At 46.8% G+C, this 12,234-nt stretch overlaps 1 protein-coding gene across 1 annotated transcript in view; it reads right to left on the bottom strand.

The window, feature by feature from the left end:
* The window catches only part of SPAG17 (sperm associated antigen 17), a 469,533-nt gene that overhangs the window by 16,849 nt on the left and 440,450 nt on the right, over nt 1–12,234 (bottom strand). The window contains exons 43-46 of the mRNA XM_019526871.1: nt 10,463–10,614; nt 9,922–10,091; nt 2,253–2,313; nt 1,704–1,848 (exon numbers count right to left, since the gene is read on the bottom strand). Coding sequence (XP_019382416.1) covers nt 1,704–1,848; nt 2,253–2,313; nt 9,922–10,091; nt 10,463–10,614 — 528 coding nt within the window. The remainder of the gene's footprint in view (nt 1–1,703; nt 1,849–2,252; nt 2,314–9,921; nt 10,092–10,462; nt 10,615–12,234) is intronic.

The raw sequence follows: 12,234 nt of genomic DNA on the forward strand, positions 1-12,234 counted from the left end.
CACAGCTGGAGTACTGCGTCCAGTTCTGTGCGCCCCACTTCAGAAGGGATGTGGACAACATTGAAAGGGTCCAGAGGAGGGCCACCCGCATGATCCGGGGACAACAGGGCAGTTCCTACAATGAAAGACTGCGGGACCTAAACCTGTTCAGCCTTCACAAGAGAAGGCTGAGGGGGGGCCTGGTGACTGTCTATAAACTCACTAGGGGGGACCAGAAGGGTTTGGGGGAGACACTGTTTCCCCTACCGCCCCCTGGCATAACAAGGAATAATGGACACAAGTTACTGGAGAGTAGGTTTAGATTAGACATCCGCAAGAACTACTTCCCAGTTAGGGCGGCTAGGAGCTGGAACCAACTTCCAAGGGAAGTGGTGCTGGCTCCTACCCTGGGGATCTTTAAGAAGAGGCTTGATGCCTACCTGGCTGGACTCAGTCCAGTTTTTCTCCCACCCAGGTGGGGGGTTGGACTTGAAGATCTACAAGGTCCCTTCCGACCCTACTTCTATGATTCTATGATTCTCCTGGCTTCCACTGGCAGCACTGATGTCATGGCTGCTTGGGAATAGAATGCATCTGTGTTTTGGGGGGCAGGGCTTGCAGCTTTAGCTCTCCTCCTACCCCCTCTCCCTCCCCTGCCAGAAGGCCTGGCACCTGCCTTTCCAGCACACTTCCTATTGATCTTTCCTGTGCTGTAAAAGGTCTCTGTGTGTGTGAATCCTTCTGTGTTGTGCGTTTTATTCCCTCTGTTGCGTGCATGCACTAGCCTCTTGTTTGAATGTTTGCTTCGGTGTTAAGGGTTATGTAAAAATTGTGTGCTGTCTGTCTTCTTCTGCTATGAATATCTGATTTTTTTCTATATTGTGTGTCTCTGTCTCTGTATCTGTATGTGTGCGTGCAAGCCATCTGTGCCTCCCTGCACAGGGATAGATCACACTGGCTGGGAAACCACACATTTTTGCAAAGTTTCCAAAAAAAAAAGGCAAATATAAATTCAAAGAAATAAACTGAATCATAATACTAATAATAATACAAAAGCTGAGCTGAGCTCAACCCACTCTTTCGTAACAAGAAAAAAGACCAGACAAGTTCAACTAGTATTGAGCCACAATGTCTCAGTCTGAGCGTTCATCTCTCACAAAGGTCCTGACAGGCACCAAGTTGCGAAAGGCTACAGAATGCCTCAGACCAGAGGCTTTTATGCTGTTTCTAGTCCCATCCCCACAGATGCTGCCATTGGAAAGGTAGCCAGTGAGAAATCCTTCTCACTGGCTACCTATAGATGTCAGTCGGATGCCAAAGTGCCGAACCCTCACTCTCTACCAGTCTGAACATGGACTAAAATTCCTTTTTGACCTCAAGTAATGGCAAGCAGTCTGACCCTGCGCAGATGGGCAAGACCCTTCAGCCAAGAACCTAAGGCTTTGGTCCCAGCAAGAGCACTGGCATACCCAGTCAAAGTCCCCAGCCTTGTGTGTAGCCAACACCTAATGGCTTTGGGAAGGATTAAAAAAACACTTGTAGCTGGGATCAGAAAAAGCTCTCGCTATCTTTTCCAAACAGCCCACCATATGAACAGGAAGTGGAGTTTTCAGCTTGGCTGACATGGTCCATCATTATCACAAAGGAGGCTTAATTACAGCTTTGGAAAATCCCTGGGCCTGACATTGTGTGGTGTCTTTATGCAATAGCTCAGCAAAGGATATTTGCTTCCACAGGCAGGAAGAGTGTCTCTGTTTCTGTTAAAATTTCAATACAACAGAAAATTTCTCCAGGGCCTTCAGTACCTTCTTTTCCAATTGCCATGGCACAAATCTCAATCTCCAGTTCAACCTGCAATCCTGCTGCCACCTAGTAGAAACAAAAGAATCATGCACAGGCAGTGATTTTAGTCTATCCATGCTCAATGGAATCAAAAGACCTATCACTTAATGCTCAGTACACTTTCTCCCTGATGTGGAAGACTGTTTAATATGTGACTTTTCAGATGCACACATCCTGGAGCATGTGTATAGGCACCTTTGTGGCATCTGGTACTCCACAGGTGGGAGGAAAGGGTGATGAAGGTAAACCTCACAGCCTCTCACTTCTCCAAAATTAGGCTTCAGTTACCTCAATTATCTGCCACCCTTGTCCCCAAACCAACATTGTAGGAGCCTCCTGGGAAAATTTTTTGAAGCTTTGAGGGCCAATATGAAACTGCCTGAAAACAAAGGATATTCTGCTGAAAGGTACATAGGCTGTACACAACTTACAGGCCCTGGTGTGTAAATCACTCTTAGGCCAGTGCTGGGAGATGGCTGCTTCACCCGAAACCTGTTGGAGAATAAAGACAGTCAGTCTGCCATTTGGAACAACTCAGGACATATGGAAGAAGCGGTTGGGGACCAGTGAGGTCATAGCTCCCACACATATACAAATGATACCAGGACTTTCCAGATCTTCCACTTCATCACCATGTACTGGTTGTGGACATATTTCTGGCCACAATGAATGTAGCACAGGCAGGAGCAGGGGATGGGGGGAGTGGACCTGGTGTGGCCAGGTGATGGGACAAGCAGAGGCCTAGGGGCACATGCTCCCAGGTCTCTGCATGTCCTCCACTTCCCCCAGACCCTGCTTCTGCCTGTGCCTGGCTCCCTCCCTCACTGCTGGAGCCTCAATCAACACCCCCCCCCCCAGTGGTGTGAGGGAGTGGAGCAGGAGCAGCTCATCCAGGGGTTGCGCCAAAGGGGAGGGCATGGAGGGCATGGGGGGCATGTGCCTCACTACCTGCATGTGGAGTGGGGCAGGGCAGGCTGAGGCTGGGGCAGCACCAGGCTCTTCCTAGCACAGCTCTTCTGCCACATGGCTCTCAGGCTGGGCGGCAGCGTTGGCGGCACTGGAAGTGGGGCTGCAGGCACCCAAAAACTTGCTGTAGCTGCCCCATCCCCTCTGTGCCACCACTGCTGCCCGGCCTGAGAGCCACATGGCAGAATAGCTATGCTGGGAAGAGCCTGGCACCGCCCTGGCCCCAGCCTATCCCATCCCATCCCATCCCATGTGCAGATCCGGGGTCACGCGCCCCCCAAGCCCTCCCAGGCTGTATGTCCTCCCCTCTCCGTGCGCTCAGGCCCCCTAGACTGAGATCAACTGTCATAGGCTCCATGACTGACTAGTCAATTGGGATAGACTGGTTGGTGACCATTGATGTAAAGGGACCAGAGATGCATAACTCTCAAACCCCATTAGCCATTTCCTACTTCCTTGAAATCAAACAGGAGGCAATTGTTCATTTAAGCTTTGTATCAGTGGTGTATGCTGTAGCTTTCAGCACCTGGGATGGAGTTTGGGACTTAGGATGAGCACAGTTTTTGTATAGTAGCAGTGTGAACAGAGGCAGGGGTTCCCTAACCAGAAAGGCTAGGCTAGTTAGAACCCAGTGACACCAGGACCAGCAAACAGGACAGTAAACAGGTATGTTTGCTGGGGACTTTGCCCAAGCCCTTTTCTTATGTTTCTTTCATTGTAAGCCTGCTGAATGGAGGCAGGTAAAAGAGGAAGAGGGAGTTTTCCAGTAAGTAGCAGCAGAGGACGAAGGAGGAGCTAGCAGGACAATCAACAGAATAGCTGGAAGATGTCACTATGTCAAAGCTTCTGTCACTGCCAGCTCTTCCTCTGCCTGTACCTGTGTGGGCTCTGTCCTGGCATAGCCACCAACCACAGAGGTTCCACCCATGTTCCAGTCTGGTTTTGCAGGGGCTGCAGCCGGCATTTCCTTGAAAAAGACATCCAGGTGGGGGTGTGCCTGTGCTGTGAGAGATGCCTCCTGGTGGATTCTTTCAGGAATCAAGTAAAGGAGCTGCAGGAAGTGGTGGATAGGCTCAGAAGCATCTGTGAGCAAATGGCCTTCATTGACTCAATACATAGAAATCCCCAGCTTCTTGGAAAAGGAACAGCCAAACAAGGCATTGGAAGAAACAAAAGACACAGATATTCAGGAGGGTGGAAGCTGGCAGCTTATCACCTCTGGCAGCAGACAGCACTCCTCTTCTGAAAGTTGTGACAGTCCAGCTGGAGAACAGGTATGAAGCCCTAGCATTGGATGAGAGGGAGTGCCATGGGAGGCCAAAGAACATATCCCTAGGGGTGGAAGGATTGAGACCACTTCTGCCAAGAGGAAACCACAGGTGGTGGTGGTTGGTGGCATGATGTTGAAGGATAGCCAGCATGGTTTCGTTGAGGGCAGATCATGTCTGACCAACCTCATCTCCTTCTATGATTAAGTAATTCACTGCTTAGATGTGGGAGACATGGTCGTTATTATATACTTGGATTTTTAAAAAGGTCTTTGATATGATCTCCCATGACACTTATATAAAAAATCCTGGGGGACTGTGAGATGGCAAAGTCCATGATCAGGTGGGTTGGGACCTGGCTAAGGGGTTGAACCTAGAGAGTGTTAGTGGATGGGTCTGTATCATGTTGGCAGGAGGTGGCCAATGGTGTCCTGTAGGGTTCGGTTCTTGGCCCCGTGCTGTTCAACATCTTTATCAATGATTTCAATGAGGATGGGGAAATCACACTGGCTAGGTTTGTGGATGATACGACTAAGTTATGGGGAAAAGCAGTTACACTAGGGGATAGGATACAGATCCAAGTGGACTGGGACAAGGTGGAGAGGTGGGCAGAGCAGCACCAGATGCAGTTCAATAAGGAAAAATGCAGAGTGCTTCATTTGGGGAGAAGTAACCAGTGGCATGAATATACATTAGGAGGAGATGTCCTGGCCAGCATGATGGCTGAAAGGGACCTCTGGTTTATGGCTGATCACAGGATAAACACAAGTCAGTGTGACAACGTAGTCAACAGAGCTAATAGCATAATGGGATACATTAGCCAATTAGCAAGTAGGGCTAAGGAAGTGATACTTCCTCTCTACTCAGCATTGGTAAGACCCCAGCTAGAGTACTGTGCCCAGTTCTGGGAGTCCCACTTCAAAAAAAGATGTGGAGAATCTTGAAAGGGTCCAGAGAAGGGCCACAAGAATGATTAAGGGCCTGGAGGACAAACCTTATAAGGAAAGACTAAGGGATCTGGGACTGTTCAGCCTGGGGAAGAGAAGACTGAGGGTGGACTAGGCCATTTATAAGTATGTAAAGGGTGAACAGTGGGAGCTGGGAGACAAACTGTTCTCTAGGGCACCCCAGGGTAGGACAAGGAGCAATGGCCATAAATTGTTAGAGAATGGTTTCAGGTTGGATGCAAGAAAGAACTTTTTCATGGTAAGGCTGGCCAGAATATGGAATAGACTTCCCAAGGAAGTGGTGCAGTCCCCACCCTTGGAAGTCTTCAAGAGGAGACTGGACAGACACCTTGCTGGAATCATTTGATCTCAGCAGTATTCTTGCCCAGAGTAGGGGGGGTTGGACTTGATGACCTTTAAGGTCCCTTCCAGCCCTTAACTTTTATGAACCAGTCTTCCTCCTTCCTTTGCCCCTGGATCCCCTCTTGTACCTCACTAACCCAAACTGAGTCTGTTCATAGTTGGGCCTTCCTGGCCTATATGTGCCTTGAGGCACCCATTACCTTATTACGTGGCTCCAAACTGCTCCTTACACCACTCCCATGCCTCACGGGTGTCATCTGTCCAACCAGTCCCTTATAGGGACCTCGCCCTGCTTGGTTCTGCTCCTTTTCTCTGATTTGGTCCAGAAGTTCTGCTCCTTTTCTCTGGTTGGGCCGCTTAGCTCAGGATCCACAGGGTCAGACCCGGCTTCTGGGCTCCATCCTTAGCCTTCCCCTACTGGTCTCTGGTTTAGTCCCCCTCACGCTTTGGGCCTCTGGCCCTATCTTTGCCCTGCTCTGGGTGCTGGTCCCTTGGCCCTGTCTCTTTCCTACTCAGACACTGGGCCTTCTGGTTCTAGGATCTACCCCTTTTTGGGCTTGCTGGCCTCACAGGCATGTGACTATGCCTTAACCCTGACCCCAGTGGGGCTCAAGGCAATTAGATGCTCCTAGGGCACTAATGGAACCTCCAAAACTACCTCTGAGTCCCCTCCACAAACCACCAATCAAACAGTAAGTTATATCCTGATGCTTTTTAGTGAGGCTTCTCTTACCAAGGTGTACCAGGACTGCTATCATGCTAGCAGCCCTGACAGCAACTCTGGGGTAAGCCTGGCATCATCCTGCAGCCCTCCTAGCCCGGAGCTCTTCATCTTAAGGTGTGCAGGGCTAGGCTCCCTGACTTTCCTCAACTCCAGGCTTCTATGCCATCTCCAGGTATAGCATGCTTACAGTTGATCTTCACCAGGCAGCTCCCCTGCAGGACTCCTTTTCCTTCTGCTTACAAAGACAGACTGTTGGTTCTGGCTCTGGTCAGGGCTTATAATGCTCAGAGCCCTGCCCCCTTCTGGTCATGTGCTCTATTAGCTGACCTGCTGGCAAGGCTGCTTATTAACCTTAGCCTGACTGGCTGCCTTTATCCAGTTCACAAAAACCCTTCCCTTAAAAGGGTCATTTGGTTTTTCCATAACAGAGTAAGGGTTCCCTGTTACACTGGCTACATACCCATCTCTTCAATGAGATGAAACTCAAAAAGAAATCCTCCAGAGAGTGGAAACTTGCATCATATTACTAGGGAAGAGTATAAGAGCCCTGCATCCCTGTGCAGTGAGAAAAGTAGGTAGATGAAGACATGATTTGAGATGCAACTGGCAAGGGACACAAAAGAAAATAAAAAGGCATTCTGCAAGTAGGTCAAGAGCATAAGGAAGACCAAAGAAACTGTAGATCTCTTATGGAACGCAGAAGGAAATCTAGTTATAGATGATCCAAAGAAGGCTGAAGTATTTAATGCCTTTTTTACTTCAGTCTTAACACACAGGGGCAGCTACCAGAAGATCAGTGCAGTTGTCAGTAAAGACAGGGAAGGAATACACCTTTATAGACTAAAGGCACCCCTTGCTAGACTCAAGGCACCCTTTGGAAAATGTCAGCTCTTAGTTTTCATTTGACTTTTGATCACAGAAAAAATAATAGAGCACTCCTTTTGTTGCAGAGAACTCAGGAAGACCATAACAGGTTTTAATACCATGCATTTAATACCATGGATTTCTATTTGAAATCTTTGAATTTATCTTGTGAATCATGTCTGCATGTGTAACAGTCCTAACATTGCTTGACATCCCACAACACCCTTAAAAGGATCTTAAAACGTCCTAGGGTGCTGTGGCATCCTGACTGAGAATTACTAGTCTAGAATAAAGCAGAACAGATTAAGGATTACTCAGGGATGCTAGATCGGGGCAGGCAAAGTCTGGACTGTGGGCTGGATCAGACTCACGGCAGATTCCCGTTCCCAGCGGTCCCTGCCCATGTTGCTGCAGCCGGTTTCCATGGAGACCCCAGTAGTGGCTGCACCGTGACAGCATGGGGCCAGGGTTTCCATGAAGACTGGCCTCAACAGTGTTGGCAGGGTGTGCAGCTGAATGGGGAGCTGCGCTGGGGCTGGGATCTTGCAGCACTGACAGCATGGTCTGGAGCTGGGGCAGAGGTACAATCTGCTGCCTGCATGCCCCTGCCCAGGCTGTCACCACTACAAAATCCAAGCCTCAGTCCCAGAGCCACTTCCCACCCAACCAGGAGCCCTGCCAGCACCGTTGGGGCTGGTCTCCATTGAAACTCTGTCCCTGCACTGTCCCGGCTCTGCCACTCCTGGGGTCTCCATGGAAACTGGCAGCAGCAGTGCACATCCAGTCCAGCCGCTGGTTGGATCCACCATTTTGCCCACCCCTGTGCTAGATGCTTTCAAGTCAGTAGGACCAGATGAGTTGTACCTTAAGGTACTGAAAGAATTGGCTGAGGCAAGCTCAGAGCCACTAGCTATCCTCTCTGGGAACTTGTGGAGGTTGGGTGAAGTCCTGAATGACTGGAAAAGGGAAAATATAGTGCCCATCTTTAAGAAAAGGAGGAACGAGTGTCTGAGGAATTGCAAACCAGTTAGTCTGACCTGAATACTTCGAAAGATCATGGAATCTATAATCAAGCACTTAGAGAACAAGGTGATCAGGATCAGCCAACATGGATTCACCAAGAGCATGTCATGCCTGACCAACCTGATTTCCTTTTATGGTAAAGTGACAGGCTCTGTCGATGTGATATATCTTGTCTTTAGCAAGGCTTTTGACATGGTCTCCCACAACTTTTTCATTAGCAAGGTAATAAAAAACAGACCAGACAAAAGTACTCCATGGTGGATACATAACTGGTTGGATCATCATATTCAGTGAGTAATCATCAATGGCTCAATGTCTAGTTGGGAGGAAGTATCAAGTGAGGTTCCCCAGGGATCTGTCCTGGGTCTCATATTGTTTAATATCTTCATTAATGATTTAAATGATGGGATTGAGTGCATGCTTAGCAAATTTCTAGTAGGAGGAGTTGCAGACAATTCAGAAGGTAGGGCTAGGATCCAGAATGACCTGGACAGACTGGAAAAATCACCTGTGATCAATCAAATGAGATTCAACAAGGACAAGTGCAAAATCCTGCACTTGGGACAGAATAACTGTATGCACAAATACAGACTGGGGAATGAGTGACTAGGTTGCAGTACTACAGAGAAGGACCTAGGGGATATAGTAGACCATAAGCTGAATATAAGCCAACAGTGTACTCTTGTTGCAAAAAGAGTACTGGGTTATATGAACAAGAGTGTCACTTGCAAGTTGAGGGATGTGATTCTTCTTCTTTATTCAGTACTGGTGAGGTTTTACTTGGCGTATATCCAGGTGTATCCGCTCCAGGTGAGGCCACTCCAGGCGTATCCAGCTTTGGATCCCACACTTCAAGAAGGATGTAGACAGGTTAGAAAGAGTCCATCAGAGAGAAACAAAAATTATTAGACGTCTGGAAAGCTTGACTTGTGAGGAAAGGCTGAAAGAACTAGGGTTATTTAGCCTGAAGAAGAGAAGACTAAGAGGGGACCTGTGAGGTCCCTTCCATAGCCCTACTTCCCTATGATCCTTTTATTTAACTATACTGAACAGCAGTGAAATAGTTAACAAAGATAACATTCAAATTGACTTTGTAGATTTCAGCATAAACGTGTCATGACAACATGGAAGGAGCAGTGCACATGATGCAATAATATTGTTTTAGGCCCTCTGCAGATTCCAAAAGCTAACAGAGCCTCATCTACGTTGGGGCTACATTTTGAATGTTTTGTTTTCAGCCATAAGGGTGACAAATATAGCTTTTATTAGATATAAATCCAGATTCTGGAATACAATTCTGTGGATCTGTAATACATGGTACCTTGACTATGTTACATGTATTGCCAGATAGGACAGCTGATGTCAGTCCACTGTGGAGTGGCTGCAATAGGAGTGCTGAACCAGCTTAACACCAGACCCTAACCACACTTTGTGTGTACAGGATTTTGATTTTTTTAAAATGTCAGGTGGAAAAATGTCCTCTTTTTGGAGCAAAATAAAATAATGCATCCAACTGTAGCAGTTGAGCTCTCCCTTTCTGCAAACTGCAGGTCCAATATTGCTGAAAGCAGGGCACAGAACAAACCAGAGAGTACTATTTCATCAATCCAAAGCTTGGTGCTGGCTGCTTTGAGAGGCTAAATCTACCTGTTAGTGCTACAAAATTGTTTCTATTCTTCTATATATTTTGTATAACTGCCCTACCCTTCTGCTCAGCATTCTTTATGCTTTAATTTATCTGTCTCCTTTGCTGCATTTTTGAAGCCAGATATTCTAGAATATGGTTCCACAAAGATAAAGAGAACTCCAAATACAAATACCATTTGGAATCTGAGGAACTTACTGATATTACCAGAGAGTACAAAGATGAAGGGGGCATACAATTTGATTGCAGCTAAAGTTAGGAGACTGTTCTAAAGCAAATTTAATGTTAATGCCATCTAACCTTAAGAAGTCCACTCCAACGTTCTTCAAGATCGCTGTGGTTGCATAGGTGCAGCCTTCCTTCAGCACCCCAAAGGTCACTTTAGCAGGAATGAGAAGGAAGCCACTAAGACACTTTGTCACTGTTCCATGAGATGATATGTTGACTCTTTCACCAATAGGATCTTCTATCTTTACAAACAAGATTAGCAAATTAGATAACAGAAGAGGGTAGATAAATAATAAAAAACAAAGATATATAATGGAAGATGTATAATGAAAACTATGAAACTATGATGTAGTTGCCACTGAAGAGCTTATCTGACATACTAACTAAGGCTAATACTTTGAAATTTGGAACCCTAAAAAGTGTAGGGCACATTGATCTCTGTTTAAAAGCTGGGATGGAGGTGGTTTGTTTTTCAGAAATGCTGAGCAATTCAAGTCAAAGAGAACTGAGGGCATTCAGCACTTCAGGAAATCAGATCATTGTTATTGCTCTAATTAAAGCACACACTCCAGCCCTGGAGCATGTGTAAAAACACCCAATGATTTTCTTTTACCTTTTCATTTGGTTTAGACTCTGGCTTACACCCCTTGATAGATGATGGCAATTTAACCTTTTTTTTCTTTGGCTTTCCAGAAGCATCCACCAGCAGACTCTGTGTTTGAGGCTGGAAGGGTATCTCAGATGGTCTCACAGCTCTACTCAGTTCTACCAGGAAGAAAATATTTCAAACAACAATGCTGAATTTTTCACCAAGACAGTCTAATTCTGCAGTTCTTATGCATCACCACAGTGAAAAGTAGAACTGCTGCAATGGAAGTGATGAAAAAAAGATTTACATCATAAACTGGTAGCATTAAAATGTTTAGACTCTTTGTAGATGCTATCTGAACAACAAGGAGAATGACAGAAGACATTTGTGACCAACTGTTATATTTCTCTACATGTCTGTATTAAACCATGACATCCAACTGACAATGCAACCACTATTCTGAAGAATGAAACTTTGAACATATTTTTGTAGCTGCCAGGAACTGTCATGCACAAGTATAGGCAGTTTACTACTGTCCTGAAATAAGAGGTATTTAGTGATATCTGTTATTGGACCAACTGTATAGTTGGGAGATATGTTAGACAAGCTTTCAGGCATAAAAAGCCCTTCTTCAGTCTTCAAGTGACCTGAGGAAGGGCATTTTGTGCTCGAAAGCATGTCTAACATCTCTTCCATCCATGTAGTTGGTCCAATAAAATTTATCACCAAAAAAATATTACTTCTGATATATTTCCTAGATCAACACTGTGGGAGAATGCCATCTCTGTCTCTCCCCAAAACTTTGCTATGGCACAATTTGGTTACCAGGGTCACTGCAAAGGGCAGACTCCTCTGCCCCATCTCTTCAGGTAACCCTGAGTTGTAACCTGAGATGGATACGTTCCTGAGGGAGGGGGGAAACCTGTTCCCTCTGCCTACGTGACTGGCATCACATACCTGGGTGGGGGGCTTAAGATCCCTATTGTTCTAAGCAATGCCAACCTCACTGTGAGGGGGCTAAAGATCCTGTCAGTCTACCTGGCAACCAGTGATGCATTTCATATTGGTTGGCTGGTAGCCAACAGTTGCTGGCCTTCACTGGATCAGGTAAATGAGGTCATAAGGTCTATATAAATTAAGGACTGCTCAGGAGGAGCAGTAGCCATCATGACAACTCACAGAGAGAGAAGCTGGACCATCTGAAACTCATTCTCTTTCATGAAACTCATGATCAGTGAACTGCTTGCTTCCAGAGGGAATCTCCACCTGCCTCTGGATGATACTTGTGAGTAAGCTACCTGAGATCTAACTAGATATATAGCTTGCAGTAACTCAGATGCATGATCAAAGGCTACCATGCCACTATTCTCTATGGGATTTCTCTGACATTGCTCTACCCTGTACCTATTCCAAACCTACTCCTTGTAACTAACAAAGTTCTCCTTTGTGCTTAGCATGGGAGACTTACTGGGAGAGGATCTAGATTATGCCTTGGGGTCCCCTTGGTTCGGCTCACTACAGGAAACCACTATTTGTGCTTCAGATTAAGGGAAGCACCCCAAGTTCTTGCAGTGAGTCAAGCACTCTCAAGGACTACTAGGCCTGTTTCCCAGAGGGTGCAGGTCCCAGTTCAGTCCAGACTCTGGGTGGTGGTAGCATTACCCCCAGGCTAGTGGGTGTGCTCCAGGAAGGGGGTCAGCCAGATGTGAAGCACCCCTAGGGAGGCACTCAGAGCCTGGAAGGTGGTTGGGTGCAGTGAGGTGGGTGGCTCAGCACAGGAGCACCCCCTACAGGCC

Source organism: Gavialis gangeticus, unplaced genomic scaffold, assembly GCF_001723915.1.
Source record: "Gavialis gangeticus isolate Ggan-Ray unplaced genomic scaffold, GavGan_comp1, whole genome shotgun sequence".
NCBI lineage: Eukaryota > Metazoa > Chordata > Crocodylia > Gavialidae > Gavialis > Gavialis gangeticus.